The sequence below is a fragment of the Bombus impatiens genome, unplaced genomic scaffold, assembly GCF_000188095.3.
Source record: "Bombus impatiens unplaced genomic scaffold, BIMP_2.2 scf_0155, whole genome shotgun sequence".
In the NCBI taxonomy this organism is placed as follows: domain Eukaryota; kingdom Metazoa; phylum Arthropoda; class Insecta; order Hymenoptera; family Apidae; genus Bombus; species Bombus impatiens.
Window position 1 is genome coordinate 361287 of NT_176574.1, and position 17914 is coordinate 379200.

At 31.0% G+C, this 17914-nt stretch overlaps 2 protein-coding genes across 17 annotated transcripts in view; one reads left to right on the forward strand and one right to left on the reverse strand.

The window, feature by feature from the left end:
• Nucleotides 1-7348, forward strand: part of LOC100740891 (putative mediator of RNA polymerase II transcription subunit 26) — a 73254-nt gene extending 65906 nt beyond the window's left edge. For 5 of the 16 annotated variants that reach the window (XM_024365912.2, XM_024365913.2, XM_033319475.1 and 2 more), the window contains 4 exons: nucleotides 84-200; nucleotides 1749-1822; nucleotides 4876-4884; nucleotides 5398-7348. In XM_024365912.2, coding sequence (XP_024221680.1) covers nucleotides 84-200; nucleotides 1749-1822; nucleotides 4876-4884; nucleotides 5398-5758 — 561 coding nt within the window. In that variant the 3' untranslated portion in view covers nucleotides 5759-7348. Of the gene's footprint in view, nucleotides 1-83; nucleotides 201-314; nucleotides 577-1748; nucleotides 1823-3686; nucleotides 3748-4875; nucleotides 4885-5397 lie in introns of those variants that run through there. The other 11 variants (XM_033319479.1, XM_033319480.1, XM_033319476.1 and 8 more) reach the window with 11 other exon arrangements.
• A 1912-nt stretch (nucleotides 7349-9260) lies between these two features.
• On the reverse strand, nucleotides 9261-17908 carry LOC100741011 (cell division cycle and apoptosis regulator protein 1). The gene is made up of 15 exons (XM_012382503.3): nucleotides 17739-17908; nucleotides 16988-17115; nucleotides 16541-16812; nucleotides 16212-16463; nucleotides 15803-16066; nucleotides 15475-15700; nucleotides 15110-15387; nucleotides 14162-14417; nucleotides 13118-13183; nucleotides 12840-13043; nucleotides 12564-12743; nucleotides 12108-12458; nucleotides 11657-12026; nucleotides 11227-11570; nucleotides 9261-11127 (listed from the first exon to the last, which is right to left on the reverse strand). Exons 1-15 carry the CDS (start codon nucleotides 17794-17796, stop codon nucleotides 10843-10845), a joined length of 3534 nt encoding a protein of 1177 aa, XP_012237926.1. The 5' UTR covers nucleotides 17797-17908; the 3' UTR covers nucleotides 9261-10842.
• Nucleotides 17909-17914: the final 6 nt, after the last annotated feature.

The following is a 17914-nucleotide window of genomic DNA, read 5'->3' on the forward strand; positions in this document are numbered from 1 at the left end:
GCTTCGTAATTCGACTTGCAATTCTTCGCCAAAAAGTTGCCTAAGTTTGTATAAAAATGTTGACGAAACTTTGAATTTTTTAGTTCCAAATATCGAAACTTCAAGGGCCTAATGGCGATGGTCAAACATGCGCTTTAACCAGTAATCACAAAAATCTTTCTTCCCCGAATACGTGCAACGCAGCGACGCAAACAGAGAAGGTACGTTTAAAATTCACTGTTCCCCATAGCATTACATCTTTAACACGAAAATTTAGAGCGAAGACGTTAACCGTCTGGCAATCTGCATCTCACCGATGTTCATTTTTGTTCTAGAGATATTTGGTCGAAGTATTTCGATGATCACAGAACAAGTATTAGCTTTTGCTTTACGTGTCAAAAGCACACATAGGAACGTTGAAATGCGGTTTCTTTTCGAGGATAGTAAACCAACCATTGACACAACAGTCTTTATTGTGCACTTTTTGCTGGACGTTTTACAATGTTGATATCTTACGTATATTTATATAGTTCACGTTAGTTATGAATTGTTTAGTTTTTGTAAATAAAAGTTCGGCATAATTGTTTTTAAGTTGCACACACTTCACTTGTCATTGCTAGCATCGTTCATCGAAAAACGCGCTGTTTGTTTTATAAAACTCGAATCAGCCAACTTCTAGCAGATTCTGATTACGCGTTTCAACGTCGTTATTTTACTTGTATCGATGCCGGGTTAGAAATGATTCAATTGAAACGTGGAAATATCGAATTTTCTATGCAACGTACGTTCAAATTTTATATTTTATTCGTGTAAGGCTGTCAGTGTCTCCCGAGAATCGTTTCCTCCGTTTCTTGAAAATTACAGATTTTTCATCGAAGTTATGATTAAGATATGTTTAGAATTATTCCAGATGATATACTGTACATACCTAAGATGTCTCACATATTATAATCAAAAACGATCAAAATACCAATATATTGGGTTTGGCAACTAAGTGATTGCAGATTTTGTCAATACCACCTAATGAAAAAATCCGCAATCGCTTAGTTGCCAACTCAATAATAGAAATATCGTTTCGACCTTACGACATCATTCATCTAACATAATCGTTATTCATACTACATGCGTTTAATCCTTTCATTCTCAACTTGTATTAAGCGACGCGACAAATAATCGGGTGGCAATTGTTTACAAAGGAAGATCACATATGGGAGAAATAAAATAAGCGCGTTTTTATGTATTTTCTGATTGCTGTTACACGATGACGAGGAAATATGTATTTCGATGGAATCTAATGTATTAGATAAAAAATGATAAAATTTATACCCGGTAAATTTATAGCTTAAAAGTTTATACTGACGATAATTTTATTTCTTAATTCTAAATATACAGCCATATGTTAACCGTGAGAATGAAAGGATTAACGTGCTCACACGTACAAGTTTTCATTTTCAATTTACTACACCCATCCGTGTCAAATCCATGTATCCGTAAAATGAATAATTGAGTGTGTCCAAATAGTTTAAACCACACACATATATAGACGATATTACGTGTTTCTAATATTATTATTTTATTATTACCTATCTCCCTGGACACGGCGGATTGGGCATTGCAGATATTATTGCTATTATTATAATTATAGTTTTTGCGGCAATTATTGATATTTATTTCTCACACGATACCGTTACATTACTATTTGTTATGTCGTTTGCCGATATATTATTTATTTATTTACTTATTTATTATGTGTCTAATTGTCGAAACAGACACGTCCAGTGTCAGCAGGATCATCACTCCTGCAAACACTCCCACAGGAAGATGTTATGGGACCTCTAGTTAGGTGAGAGTCTTTTTTTTCTCTTCATCTTCATCTTTCATCGTTAAAAGCGACTTGCCGGAAAAACCTTGGGAAACTTAATTTTCCAAATTGAACCATCTTAATGGAAAGTGTATCGATAGAAGAACGACTGAGAGAAAGTTAAATGAAATAAAATGTAAAACGCAATTATAAGAGTCGTAATCGATATTTCTCACCGAAAGATAACATCACGGTACGTTTTAAGTTCCTACGGATTTTCCCCATGTCTTTTCCCCCCCGTACAGAATACATAAATTAGGAGATTTAAGATAATAGTACGTTATCTCTTGTTAATCGCATAGATACCTCTATAAATTTGTTCCAAATCAGTCGTGTTAGATGGAAGACTAAAGTAGTAAAACCGTCCATTGACGAGAATTAATTACAAGTAGCTGTGTACACATGCATTGGCATCGAAACAATGTTTTAATGAACACAGACATATACAGGGTGTGTAAAAAGGATTGCGGAAGAACTTTGACGACACGTAGTGCTCATCGAACTAAGCAAAAAGATATTCTCTGTGTTATTATCAGCCGTAGAGATTTTTATTCTTCTCTGTCTTTTTGTGTACAAAATTTCTGTATAACCAGCGAGAAGTCTGTCGGAAAGAACTTATTTCCACACCCATTAAAAAATCGTAATAAACGTGGGTTCGAAAATCATTTACCTTCACAGTTGCGCGTAAAAGTACTTGTCTGGTGCATAGGAGTACAGCGTATAGGGTAAACCAGTTGCTTCGTTGAACGAATCAATACTATGAATAGAGAAATCCTGCCAAGAGATAAAACAAACGCCGAGGACCGACGTGCTTGTGCTTCTATGAGAAAACGTGTCGAAATGATCGGAGAGCGTATTGAACATATGTCGTAGAGGTAATGTCTTACCGACAAAAAAGCTTCGTAACTGCGAAACAAATGCTTCTTCGACCCATGTTTATCAAGATCTTTTTGCTCGTTTCCACCGAGTACTGTATCTAAAAAGCTCACAAAGTCTTTCCTCAACTTTTTTCGACAAAAATACAAACTGTATATGTATACAGATTGTATCGTACGGAATGTTGTTAGAAAGAAAGCAGAGTCATTAGATATTTTGGATGAAAAGATTCGTACATTATACATTCTTTTTCACACGAGACACGACGACGCGTGTAATACGATAAACGAAAGAAATCATGTTCTTATGAAACGCAACAACGATTATGGTACAACTAGGAACATAGCGATCGCAGGTAGAAAAATACGTCTAAAACGCGAAATGAAATACTTTTGTACGAGACTTCATTTTCCAGAAGATTCGTTTTTACACTTCTCATTTTGCTTATTTATATACAGGGTGGTTGGTAACTGGCGGTACAAGCGCAAAGGGGATGATTCTACGCGAAAAAAGAAGTCGAAAATATAGAATAAAAATTTTTCGTTCGAGGCTTTGTTTTCGAGAAAATCGACTTTGAATTTTGGCTCGGTACGCGTGCACTTCATCGCGTCTCGTTATAACGGATCTCACTGTAGATCGTTTTCTCGATGGACAAATTTAAAAAAAAATTAAAAAAAAATTGTTTTATTCTATATTTTCGACTTCTTTTTTCGCGTAGAATCACCCCCTTTGCGCTTGTACCGCCAGTTACCAACCACCCTGTATATAAATAAGCAAAATGAGAAGTGTAAAAACGAATCTTCTGGAAAATAAAAAAAGTACATTTATACATTTAAACATTATTTACAGTGAGAAATTAGACATACATATGTACGTAGATAAGTTTACAGCATATGCAAATATCATAAATACTTTTCACATGTGACGTCACGAAGTTTGTGATAAATAACATGTTGTTTTTGCTGCTCTGGTCATTACCCTTCTCCGATGATTCCATGTGAGACAGCTTCAGGATCGGGAAGGTAGAGTCGGTCAGTTTATGTGACTTAATATTGGGATATTTGCTACTCTCTGCATTAAACGCCCTTATATTCGTGCATCTTTTTTACATTAGGATCACTTGTTTGATCATTCAATTCTAACACTTCTCTCGTTCCTTTTGCATGCACAAGTGTGATAATAATCTTTTGCTTTTACTTTCGTTTCGTGCTACTTCTATTCGATTATGTATTTTGGATACCTACTACAAACGCAAACTAATATAAAACAACGTTCGACTGCGTTTGGTAACATTTTGTCTTGCGTCACAGGGTTTGTGACCGAATCTCCATGCTATTATCGATGATGCATTTCGAAAAGATTCATCGAACCTGAAAGGCTCATCGATTAACGTTTATCTTGCAGATCATTGTAAAATTTGTGTTTTAAAGTTCGGTTTTAATTTTATGGCGAACGACTCTATTGTAGTATTCGATCGTAAGTGGTACACGTATATTTTTCTGTCGATATCGATAGTCTAATCGGTGAAAGTGTTTTATTTAGGTTAGAATAATTTTTGTTAATGAATATATCAGTGCAAGTTGAACGAATAAATAGAAATTAATATTGAAAAATAATGTTACATTTACTTGTGAATTTTTAGTAACAGATATCAGCAAAAAGTATATATTTCTTTTTTATAAAACAAGAAACAAAAATAATATGCATAGGTTTGCGCATGTAATGTATAACCTTCGTGCGTTTCATCGTTTAAGAAATGGAAGACAATAGTCTCTTGGATACTTCTTTAAATCAAAATAACGTTGATCTGTAAATTTTTACTTATATTAATAATTAGAAGGAACACATACTGATAATTTGATTCGATTGCAAGCCCTGTCTGAACGCAAAGTTCGAAGTACTTTAACTAACAAATTTTAATGTTTCAACAGTTCGAAATGCAACTTTAATGGTACATCGTATAAAATGTGTAATTTGCTTTCAGAGTATCTGTGTAATATTGTTCTAACATTCATGGCATACTAACTCTCCTAGCATGTAATACAAATAGATAAATATATATGATCAGTTGAAAATTACTCATTATTCATTTTCTTAAAATACTCTTTTGAGATTATAATAGATTTACAATTAATAATGTTTCATGCTGCGTTTGATAGCTGTGTGGGGTGAGTTTCATCTTCACATATAATTTCGAATCATTTTCTTTTAACACGTTTAACACTCGATCTATTCGTCGAATAAAAATTATCGAAGATGCAAATAAATATGGTTTTCAAAAGTTTACTTTTTGTAAAAAGAAAAAGTATAAAATTCGTTAGCAATTGTATCATGAGATGAAAAGACCAAATTGTTGCAAAAATTCGTATACGTTTCTGTTACAACGTTAAGATAATGAATAATAATTATGTATGAATCTGCTATTATGTATAAAAAGAATAACGAATTTTGTCTTTTTATATTTCTCTCACAAATCTGTTACTTGCAAGAGAAACACTGGTAGCCGCAACAAATACGTATATGCCTTATACATATACGTATATACAGGTTATAAACGTATATGCACTCGTGCACGAAAAATATTACAATTGCATATGTGGTCATAGGAATTTTCTGCATCAATCTGACAAATTAATATGAAAATATGTAAATATCGCTGAAATTGATCGTTTTACTTGCAGATGGAGTGATTCTGGGGATAGACAGCGTCCTCCATTGCTCGGAGAGCTTAACGGTAACAGAAGCCCACGTAAGTCGACCGATCGTATACCACGTACAATAAAATGTCGTCAAGAGGAAACTTCGCATCGTCAAAATGGACATACGGATAAATTGCCGGCAGAAAGCCCTTCGAACAAGAAAACTATCAAACCGAAAGATACCAAGTCCACCGAATCGAACGACAAGGAACAACATGACATAAAAAGGGAAGAGAATCCCGTGAAATCGTGTATTCCGACGGCTAGAAAACCTGCGACATCGACGCTAATACCACGATCAGCGAGGACCTTAACTTCAACAGGCCGACCGCACAATACGTAACTACTTTATTTTAAAAAGGAATTTTAGTTCATATTCGCGTGATCGCGAAGATCTGCTCAGATAGCTTGATAATTTTATTTATAGCTAAATGAAATTATTGCCGCCGATTCGTAGCAGGCATGTTGCTACTATGTGATAACTATATGTAATCTAGGTGCATTTTGTTTTAGTTTCAGCATTGAAATTGATACTTCGTTATCATTTTGCAAAATTTTTTTTATCGTAGTTTCAGAATAACCAGAAAATTGTTAGCGTTCGTTACGCGTAAACTGCAAAAATAATGTACAAATTATATGTTGAGAGTTAAGGGGGCAATTCATAAGTTCCTATCATTTAAAGTTCACGTTTCATTTGATTTTCTCACATCGCATATAGAAACTATCACCATGGTTCATTCAACAAGATCATTGAGTTGTACACATTGTAAATTATTAATTACTTTCTATCTGACTAAGTTTAAAGATATACATTCATTATGTCGATGTATAGCTTTAACTTTCATTTAGAGAATACTTTGAGTAATGTTTGTGATATTGTAAAAAGTATCCGTTTATCTTGTTGCGTACACTCTTATGAGATCTCATGTGAGCATTAGTCACATTTTTATTGGATGCAAAAGTTATAGTACATATTTATTTATGTTCATAATAATTGACAATAGTTGTCTATGAAAGCTTTAATCGTTAAAGAAATATGTGAATTCTGCAGCTTTTATTTTTCATTTTGATATCTTAAAAATTAATACTACTAAAGTACACTTAAATGCAGCAGATACATACAAAACATATAATCTATGTCTTGTGAAATTATCGTAATTACACTATATGTATACTACATATGGTGTATGCTATAGCATTGTACAGTAATTTATTACATATGTGGTTATACTGCATGTATGTACATACAGTATATACTATAGTGCAATACTATTGCTATTACAGCATATGTTAATTACATTACAGTGTAATATTGTAGTGTAATATTTTTAAAGTGTACATTATATTCTTTTACAACTATTGTACTTAGAGTAGAAACACAAGATAAAGGATTAATCATTGTAACAATTTATGTCTTATACAGACATAAAAGCTTTGATTTTAAATATAACAAACATTGATCTTGATTGCAAAATTTTTAACGAAAAAAAAACAATCTTTTTACATTATTTTTTATTTGATGTACAAATATTTGATGTCAAATAATAGCCTTTAATCGACCCTGATATCAACAGTAAACCACCATTATCAAAATCAGGATAATTTTGTAGATTTTTTTTACGACTTATGTTACTTATAATTTATTCCATAGCTGTTTCGTAAGATTATATTTGGTGCTATTACATTTTTTTAATTTACAATTTAATTTAGATCTAATATTTAGAGTCTCCTGATTCATCGAACAAAAACATAAAGTGATTATAAAATCATTTTTTCATGTGATTAGTTAAGAAGAAAAAAGGAAGTAATGAAATGACAATGTAACTAATATAAATATAATAAATAAGACAATAAATATTGCTATAAATGATTGGTAAACATGTAACAATTTTATAGAGTTTGGTTCATAATAAATTAATCATATGATGATATGTATATTGTATTATTTCATTAAAAACAAAAAATTTACTTTCAAATTTATTTGACATCAGGAGATGCTAAATATCTCGTATATATATTGTACATTTTTTTATTTGTTCTTTAATTTGTAGAATGCTATAATAATAAAAAGAAATTAAGGGCATAAAACAATTTTTTATATGCAAACAATACTGAATTTAATATATGTTACCTTCATAATGAAAGACAAGAAAATATCAATATATATATATATATAAACATATTGCAGTAGACAGAATATTTTTAAAGCTACAGACTGACTACTACAAAATAATGTTACTTCTAAAATAATTACGGATGTTTTGATTATTTTAATTATTAATATGTTTCTGTTGGAATGATTGAACAAACCCTTTTATCGAGTATACTTGATCTAACAATAAAGATAACTTTATTAAAAATCATTTTTCTAAATTTAAAATGAAGTTATTTACTGATCTCTAAAGTAAAAGTTTTGTCAAGGGAAAGTACAAACTTTGTATTTTTTTATCGCTAACTGTCTTTCTCATCTTTAATATCTGTAATATTATTATTTATTGAAAAAATTTCGGTGTTTTATATTCTGTTTTGTATTATCAATCATTTATCAAATTTTCAGTTCTCTCTCTATTATTTAATATTCTATGTGACGATATAAATAAATTTATGTAGAATCTGAGAAACTTGTGTTTATACATTTCTACCCACTTTTGCTGGGACTTCGTTAACTTCCGTATAATTTTATTTCATAAATTAACATAAACATACAGCATAATTTTTTTTTAATTTAATATTACTTCAATGTACATATGCTTTTACTATATTAACCTATATATCTTCCAATTGAAAACATTCCTAAGATGATAACATTCCTAAGGTGATAACACCCATTTAATGTGGAAATGTGTTATACATATTTGCAATAGAGCTATCTACAGTGCATCTAGAAACAACTTTTTAGCAAGATGTATCTTTGTGCATTGAATTCAACAGAAATTTAACAATTTGTAATATTTTGAAATTATTACAAAATAAAAAGATTAGTTAATTAACAAATCATGAATGACTTGCAAATTTGTGTATAAACACAAGCTTTCTCCTTGCAATTCATTTGCAATGTTAAATCAATTTTAATTTCCTTCATTTTAATCAACTGTACTTATTGCTTTTCAAGAATATTAAAGTTTATAAAATTGATAAAAAGATTTTGCTATGATGTGAAATTCCTTTGTATTTAATAAACTAAATATGACTAGATTATAGCAGATTATCAAATAAACATAAATTTCTTTAAGCAATGATTTAAATATAACAAAATAATAAGTCACTATAAGTACTGCTATTCCTTAATTGGGGTAGTATTGTACTTAGAAATGTAAAATTTAATCATAAGCATCTTTGAATGTTTAATATTAAACATATGGCAGGCACAAATTAACCTTGTAAGATCTTTAATAAAATGTAAGTAGTATCTGTCTTATTTAATATTTGCAAAGTAATATACATATATAAATAAAAAAGCTTTCACTTGTAATTAAATAGAAATACTGATAATTTGCCTGTAATAGATAAACCTTATTCTAATTTGTATATTATACTTATGTATAAATATATTTTCTCTGTGGCCCTAAATATGATAGGATAATAAATAAATAAAATTATGTTTGAATGCATTCTTAGTTTTTTATGTCCTATTTGTTTTGAAAAAAATTCGTTATTATCTAGAAGTGTATAAAATTTTACCCATATTACGAGAATATAATTATATTACGAAATTAAATATAATTAAATTTCAAAATGTACCTAGGACATATAATAACAAAAAATGTTCATAAAACATAGCATAAAAACATTATTGTTCTAAATCTTTCAGTAATAAATATGCAAAGGTATAAACAAAAAACGTATAGAATGTTTAAAATTTATTTTGTTCGTGTATCTCGTTATATTTCAAAGTATCACTTGCCAAGGAATTTTACAATGTTTATAACTTCATATACACCTTCTTTACCGCTCCGTACCCATAAATTTACCTTTAACACATTAATGGTTTCTTGACATGGATGTAATTTTCTAATAATAAACTATAAAAGAGAATGTCTTTACAGTAGATTTTTTTATACAAAATAGTGTCCTTGGCCATTTGTTAGTAGAACACAAGACAACTGGTGTTCGAAAATTATTGTGTCCTATTTTTTATGCATTCAGGTCATATTCATATAATGAGCAATGTGTGTTCAAAATGGGGGACATCATGAGCACTCATCTTTCTACCATATTAGATCATAATTAACATGAAAATTTTGGTAAAATTTATGTTAAAATAAATAATATTAATAAAAACCATAGATATATATATATATATATATATAAAACTTTTAATGCAATTTTTTTACAACTGCTTTTTTAAATAAATTATTGTAGTTTATATATATGTATAATGGTATGACCATTGCATACTACATTTTCTACAAATACTTTGGTGTTCAAATTACTCTTAGGTACCGTCTTTGTGAAAGTATTTACAGTAATTACAGTATAGAAAAGACAAAGTTTCACTCCATAAGCAATTTGAGAAAAATAATGCTAACGATATCCCATAAATTAATCATTAGTGTGTACCTTACAGTTGGTGTTATACATATTGCGTAAAAGTTTTATTTTATCATACTATCTCCTGTGTACAAAGCAATAAATACACTTATAACATAGTACAAATACATTGCCATTGTCAAACAAAATGATATCTACCTATATAAATATCATTAAATTATCCACATAAAGTCACATAAGGATTACAGGCGATATAATCCATAAATGAAAGCAACTACACTAACAATAATATTAAACATAATTTACCAAAAAAAATTGCATTATAATAAATCTTTTCTGAATAAATCACAGTTTATCATGAAACAAAATAAAGAGAAAAAGGGCTACTAAGTTTTAAGAAATAGGTCGACAATTATGTAGATTTTACCCAATGGTAAAAATTTGGAGATATATTAATTATTATACAACAATAATTTTCAATGTAAACTTATTCTGAAATCACATTATAGAGCTGTCTATCCAGTACCTGGCACTTTATGGCAAATCAAAGTTACATTAGTATTTCAAACGCTAAGAACTTTATCTGTTTGCATAAAATTCAACAAATTTATATGAAAAATTGCAGTTTAATCATTCGTTCTAATATTTGTATTATTTCATATCACTCATTTTTATATTACTTGAACGCGTAATCTTCCTTACTTCTAAAGTAATATCCACAGAAACAGGTTTACTACATATTGTCACTGAGTGAAAAAAGTTATAAAACAGAGTCTTCAAAGTCAGTTTTACTTTCATATGGGGTAAACTTGCCCCATTCACCTCCTGTGCTTTTTATCACTAAACACATTTTTAATTTCCTTGTTACTAATACAGTTAGAATTTGACAAAAGTGCGTTCACATCTTTTATGATAAATAAAGAAATTAATCTTGTTTTATTTCTTTTCTTTGTCAGAATCTGTTATTTCTTTTTTAATTGAGACTTTATTGTCGCATTTCTTGTCTTTATCCGTTTCTGCGAATTCCTTTTTTATTGGAACTTTGTTATCACCCCATCTTGTGTCCGTTTTAAATTTAGTTTCAACCTCAGATCCATTAACCTCGCCAATTTTTTCATCTTGAATTTCTACAACTTCCACTTTTTTCGTATCAGACTGCATCATTTTTGCTGCTATATGATACATATTTTTTACTGCTGTCAGGTATGTATGACATTCCGACTGCACAGAAAAAACATCATATAAGTATATTTTTGAAATATTACATTATAAGAACAAAAAAAAAAAGGAAGAAAACAAATTAAAAAGTGATACACTCACCGACACTTTTCTAAGCTTTTCATCCGTATTTCTTAATTTGTCTTTGTATATTTTTAAATCTTCAGAAAGGACTTTGATATTGTTTGCCTGTTTTGTTGATTTTTCATTTACTACGCACAACTCATGCTGTAATTCCATTAAACGTTCTTCCGTATCCAACCGAGCTTTTTCTGATCTTTGTAACTGGCTAACAAGTTTTTCTACATCTAACAAAGAACCTTTATACATAACAAAACCTTCTGATACAATTGATTCTTCAGACTGTTCCATAAGCGCATCTTCCCTACGTGCTCTTTTTGATGGTGGTCCACTTCCAACGAACACAGGTAACAATTTTTTATTTCCTGAAGTACAAAAATAATAAAATATTAATACGTTATGTATCAATTATTAGGATATGATAAAACTTAAAATGACATTTAAAATATACCAAGTGCTAATGAACGTAATATTTCTTCATCGCTGTCTACCTTAGTAGAATCTGTTTTATCAGTTTCCTTTTCATCTTTCTTTTCCTCCTTTATGTCATCTTCCCTCGACCTGTCTGTTAATTTACGATAATGCAAAGAATCCCTTGTTACAACCTTTTGTACTAACTTACGAACTTGAGCTCTTGATAAATTCAGTCCTAAAGTATAAATAAGTTCTTCTATATCTTTGTCAAATATATAACCACAATGAGTTTGATCGAAATAAACGAAAGATAGTAAGAGATAAGGATCATGTGTATACAATTTTATCTTCCTTTTCCTTCCATCTTTTTCCCTATCTCTTCTACCATCCTTAATCGAATCATCATCCTATAAAATATAATCGTTATATAAATTTTTATAGAAAACATAAGATACATACACATATTTAATATGTTTAAAAATAATTACATCAGACTCATCTTCCTCATCATCATCATCATCATCATTTTTTTCTTTTTCCCGATCCCTGTCATCTGTTCTATTTTTTGCATCTTTTTCATCTTTTTTATCTTTGCTTCCTTCTCTTCGTTTGTCATCCTTTCTTTCATCTTTCCTATTACATCTCTTGTCGTCATCTTTTCTCTTATCATCTTTTTTCTCATCTCTTTTATCATCTTTTTTGTCCTTCTTCTTATCTTCGTCTTTTTCTTTTGGTTTTTCAGGCAGACTACATAATGCTCGATAAATTCGGAAACCAAAATCGCGCATTAACATCTCGTTAAAAAGTTCTGCGAAAAGTGATACCTCAAAGGAATGCTCCTGAATAAAAAAATGGTGATAAAGTATAAATTTTTATATTTGTTTATTTATATGACACTATGTATGCGATTTATATTTTGTGTATAACAAGAAAGAAATAATTACCTTTGTATCTTCTGGTCTATAATCTAAAAGAACGCTCAAAGACATGACAGTACAGTCAAATTTCCCACTTTTAGCCATTCTGGATGGATGGACAATAATATGAGATGATTCGGGTAAAGTATATCGTTTCTCAAGAGCAGCACGTTCGCGTTCACAAAGTTTTCTCCTATCTTCATCGTGCTGCATATTAATGTTACATAAAGTTAATTATTTATATTTTACTGTAATGCTTTGTAGATAAAGCAAAATTACACATATATGTATAAAGAATCTTACATCCTTAATATCCTTGAATTTTTTATCCTCCTCTTCTTTCGGTGGAGGTGAGATATCTTTTTCGTTTTCGTCTATATCATCTTGCCGTCCCTCTTCTTTCGCTTGTTCTGACGTTATTGTTTTCATAAGTCTTGCAAGTAATTGTGACTTCAAACCTTTGCAATTTAAATTACGGGCTGCTAATTCTTGCCTTAGTTCATTCACCTGCATAAAACCAATGGCGTATAAATTTATGCTAAACGATAAAAATATTTATAATCAATTACATTGAAACTAACATTCATAGATTTTGGATCCAATTCAGAGTAATGAGTAGGATCCTTCTTCTCTGGTACTGGATCATCCTGAAAAAAAGAATTCGTGCATTATGTTATAGAAGTAAAGAACAGAATAGAAAACTACAAAACAGAAGCAGCCCCTATATAACGAAACGAAACCACTCCCTCTTCATTCTTTCATCACTCTCTCACATTTTAATGATATACACGGTTCTCCATTCACGATGACCTTCAAGTATGACTCAAGTAACTGCTAGATTCTCATAGTGTCCTGGCTCTGGTGTCTGTGTGGTTGATAGGTTATGGATAATATCAATAATGTTGTATATAACGATTATCAAATGAAATTTTTGAATGATTTATCAATGATGGTGAAGGTTTCAGGAAAGGGAATGGCTCAGCTGTGCTCTTCTCCGAGCTAGGCTTGCTTGCTTCTCTTGTTAATGCAATGTGACTGCCAGTGGCTAAGGGAATACTTGCAATACATTACTCATTGATCTTTTTTGTTATGTTAACTTTCTTTGCTTTACAATCTTTTGATAATCAAGATATCTTAAGATTCTATAGCAATTAATTAGCTATTAGGTCAATTATATATTAAGCACATTACATTATTTTACATAGATCATAAACCGTTCTCTCAATGCTACTAAAAATGTGATATAAGAATGATATGCGTATATCTATAAATAATAAATTGTTCGATTTAAAATTTGATCAATGTCACAACATTATTCATATGTTACTGAGTCATTTTATAAAACTGATATATATTTATGGATTGAAATAATAAAAGTTGAAATATTGATACAGCAATTAACTACTTATATAGTATGATAGCATTCAATAAAAAAAAGCCATTTAGGTGGTCTAAATTAACATTAAAAAGTTAAATGCTCAAGAAACGAACAGACACTTGACGATAGGATCAATGAGCAAGTACAGCCTATATTGAAAATCCAGTTTAGTAATGGGGGAAAACAGTTGCACGATTATATAATGTAATAAAAAGGTAAAAGTAATATGGGATGATGTTGGCAGTGCCTTTTGATCAGCGACGGCAGCCTCATCAGTCTCATTGGCAGCATCCAAATCGTCGGGACTAGAGGCAGCACGCAGCAATTTTCGCTCCAGTTGTTTCTTATAGTTGAGTTGCAGACCATCCCATTCCAATTTAGTGGGTACACAGCTCCAAACATCTGGGAGAAATAGTATGACGGTTTCAACGCGAGAGGGCACCACTCGCCCCGACTTGTGGGTAGTTTCTGCACGTCTGTAGTAGAGTTCCAGGAAACGGTACCTGTGCCGCAAGGAAAAACAATACCCAAACGTCAACTCAGGTTAATGCCGCTTAGCTTTGCCTTATATGCTAAGTGTTCGTTCGCTTGTTCGTAAAGCCCACGCACTGCATACAAAGCCACACACAGCGCACATTGTAGACCGTTTGATAAAGCACAACTGAATGGGTCACAATGATCATAGAACAATAGTGATGATCTTGTCTGCCACGACTGCTTGAATATCATCTGGGTGCTCGATACAGGATCCAGTGCAGCAATCTCCATCGGTCGGTCGTGTATAGAACAAATACATACCTCCTCTGTAGAGATTGAGCTACAACTTTAGTTATCAATTCAGAACTCGCATTAGAAGTTACTTTCTTTCACGGATGGTACACCTGCCGGATCTTTCTTAACACTATAACAATCTATCTCACGTCTTCAACATAATTAAATTATATGCCGTATCATACATTTATACAACATGGAATGCTGGACGGAGCCGACGAGTCCAAAATTTTCAACCAATGAAAGTTTTTAATTTTTGTGATAATCTTTTCTTAAGTAACTTGACAATGTATCGGCGAATAATGGAACAATAATGGGCAGAAATACTAGATAGCATCACGTTGCTCTTTCGATGTAGTGCTTTAAATTCTATTTAAGATAGCAATAAAAGTAGAAAAGAGTATCAATATTTGGAGAACCGTACCACTGAGTGCAACTGGATAGATCTATCCCCGTGAGCGCTTTACAGGTCCTTACTGCTGTTCTAATCAATACCGATGGGTCCTTTTCAGGATTAGGACCATCCAAAGAAGGACTCCATGGTCCACCAATAGCCATCGTTTCATTTTTACCCCGCAGGCCTACTAGGAAATTTATTAAACGCGTAGGATGTACATAATCGCGATCTGGATCTCTATCCTCGGACACACCACAACACCGTTTATAAATTTCTTCCATGGCAGGCATAGATATCAACATAACCTATAAAATAATATGTATAACTTAATAAAAAGTATTCATTTCAAAAGTTATTTTATCAATAATTTTTACAACTGTAATATAACAAACCTTTGCAGAGAAAAGATAATCAGCATCTGAAGGTTCTAGTACTGCTGAATTTTCGACATAAGGATCAACATCCTTGTGCATGACATGAAAAGAGCATGGTTTATTAAGGGCAAATGGCATATGTGGCGGAAAAGCATCAACCCATCGGAAATTAGTAGAAAAAAAATCGCTAGGAATATACATATTTTGATAACGTCTTCTTATCTCAAGTACATCTGCTTCGGGTCTAAAATAATAAGTAATTAAGTCTTATTGTTTCAAGTATATTACAAGAATGTGGTACATAACAATATGATTTTTAGTAATATCACGTAAAAAATATACTTACAAATCAAGTGCTATTTTTGGTATCTGTACCATGTATCGTGGCACAACTCTGGTACGTCGTCTTGGTCTTGGAGATTTACTTCTCCTAGTCCTCGACGGACTACGTTCCTCTTTTTTTTCACGTTCTCTAATTCTTTCTTCACGACGCCTTTTTCTCTCAATTTCTTCTTCCTCATTTTTCCGTTCGCGTGGAGACCTTTCTCTTACTCTTCCAACTTTGTTTCGGTTACTAGCTGTATTAGCACTTGTTGCACTAGTTGTAAATCTACCAACAATTATATGTCTCTTCAACAAAACTATTATACTACATACTTTGTTACAAAAAGTGTTCACATGACATACCTAAATTTTGTATGTAACCATGATCTGTTATTATTAAGATGTATGTAATCTAACCTAGTATTAATTACCTATTATTAGCATTTTCAGCAGGTGGAGGTACAGCATTATATGTTCCTGAGGTTCGATTCTGTTGAGGTTGTGATTGTTGTTGTTGACGAGTGGCTTGATTATTTTGTTGCGTATTAGTGTTATTATTATTATTTCCCATAGGAAGTACTTGTATTCTAGTGGCACTCCATTTAAATGGCATGGATGGATTATATGATGCTTCCACCAATACTCGATCACCCACAACAGGATTAGATCCTTTAACACACGCACTGTAAGAGTTTAATGTCATGTATTATAAATTTTAACTTACAAATATAATAAACATAGTCTTGTATACTATCATTACTTTGTTTGAAAGAATACATCTTCATCCACAAAACCAAAGTTGTCATATACTTGTGTAACTGTTCCAGTAAAAACTCTTTGCTTGGTAGATGATGAAGGTACATTTTGTTGTACTTGCTGTGGAACACCAGCGACAGAAGGTTGAAATGCATTTGTATTTAATGCTCTTGGTGGTGGATAGGAAACAGTAGCTACTTGTGGATATAATTGACCAGCTATACCCGATGGCAAATTAGATCCAAGTGTTGCCATTGAAGCCATTGTTATATTGGGCTATTTTATAAGATACATGTTAATGTATATCAATAAAAATTATAATAGACATAGATTAATAAAGATAACCATGAGATATAATAAAAATTTAACATGTTATTAATAATAAGGCATTACATATTCTTATTATATTATTTATACATATATTCTAAAGTAAGTTATTATTCATACTAACCTGTTGTAGTCCTAAACTTTGTTGATAAACTTGCTGAGTTTGTTGTTGATACTGAACCATAGGTTGTCCACCTATACTACCCATTGCTTGACCTAACATTTGCTGTTGAATGTTTTGAATTCCTTGTCCTATGTATAGGTGGAAATAAAATATCCCAAATTTATATATTTAAATATTATTACACCTAATTATTTATGATATATCAATCATATTATAAATGCGTTGCACAATTTATATCGATAAATTAGTTTGTTTATTTGTAGTATATCCTACGAACATCTCACATTTTTGTACATAAGTACATATAATAAATTTCATATACACAAATACATAGTTACATACAATAAATTTTCTTCTTCGAGATACAAATTAAACAATAATTATAAAAATATTTACATTGCACAAATACACTATTTATATTTAAAGAACGATTGCTCCAGGTATGATATTCATATGAATATAAGTAAAATATATTTACAAATAAAAGAAAAAATTCATTTGTTTCAAAAATAACTATTGCAAATTAAAGATGAAACACTAAAAATTTTGTTTCTTTCAAAGCATTCCATGTTTATTACTTAAAAATATGAATTATGAATTAGTTTTCAATAACTTGATATTGCACAAAATATTGGTAAGAAATATTTTATATATTTATTGACTTGTATAAGTTGTAACAGAAATTTGGCAACATTGTTGACTTGCACACGGATCGACAATAAGACATATATTAGTAATAAAATTACTTTACCTGCATTACGAACCCACGGTGGGTTTTTACCACCTCCAAATGGTGAAAGATTACTCATTTCCTAAGGAATATGTGATATTATTAACAACACAAATTTAACGATATTTTGACTACACTTAATTAAGCGTCCTTCATTCGGGCGCCATCTTTTCACCTATAACTACTGAAATCAAATG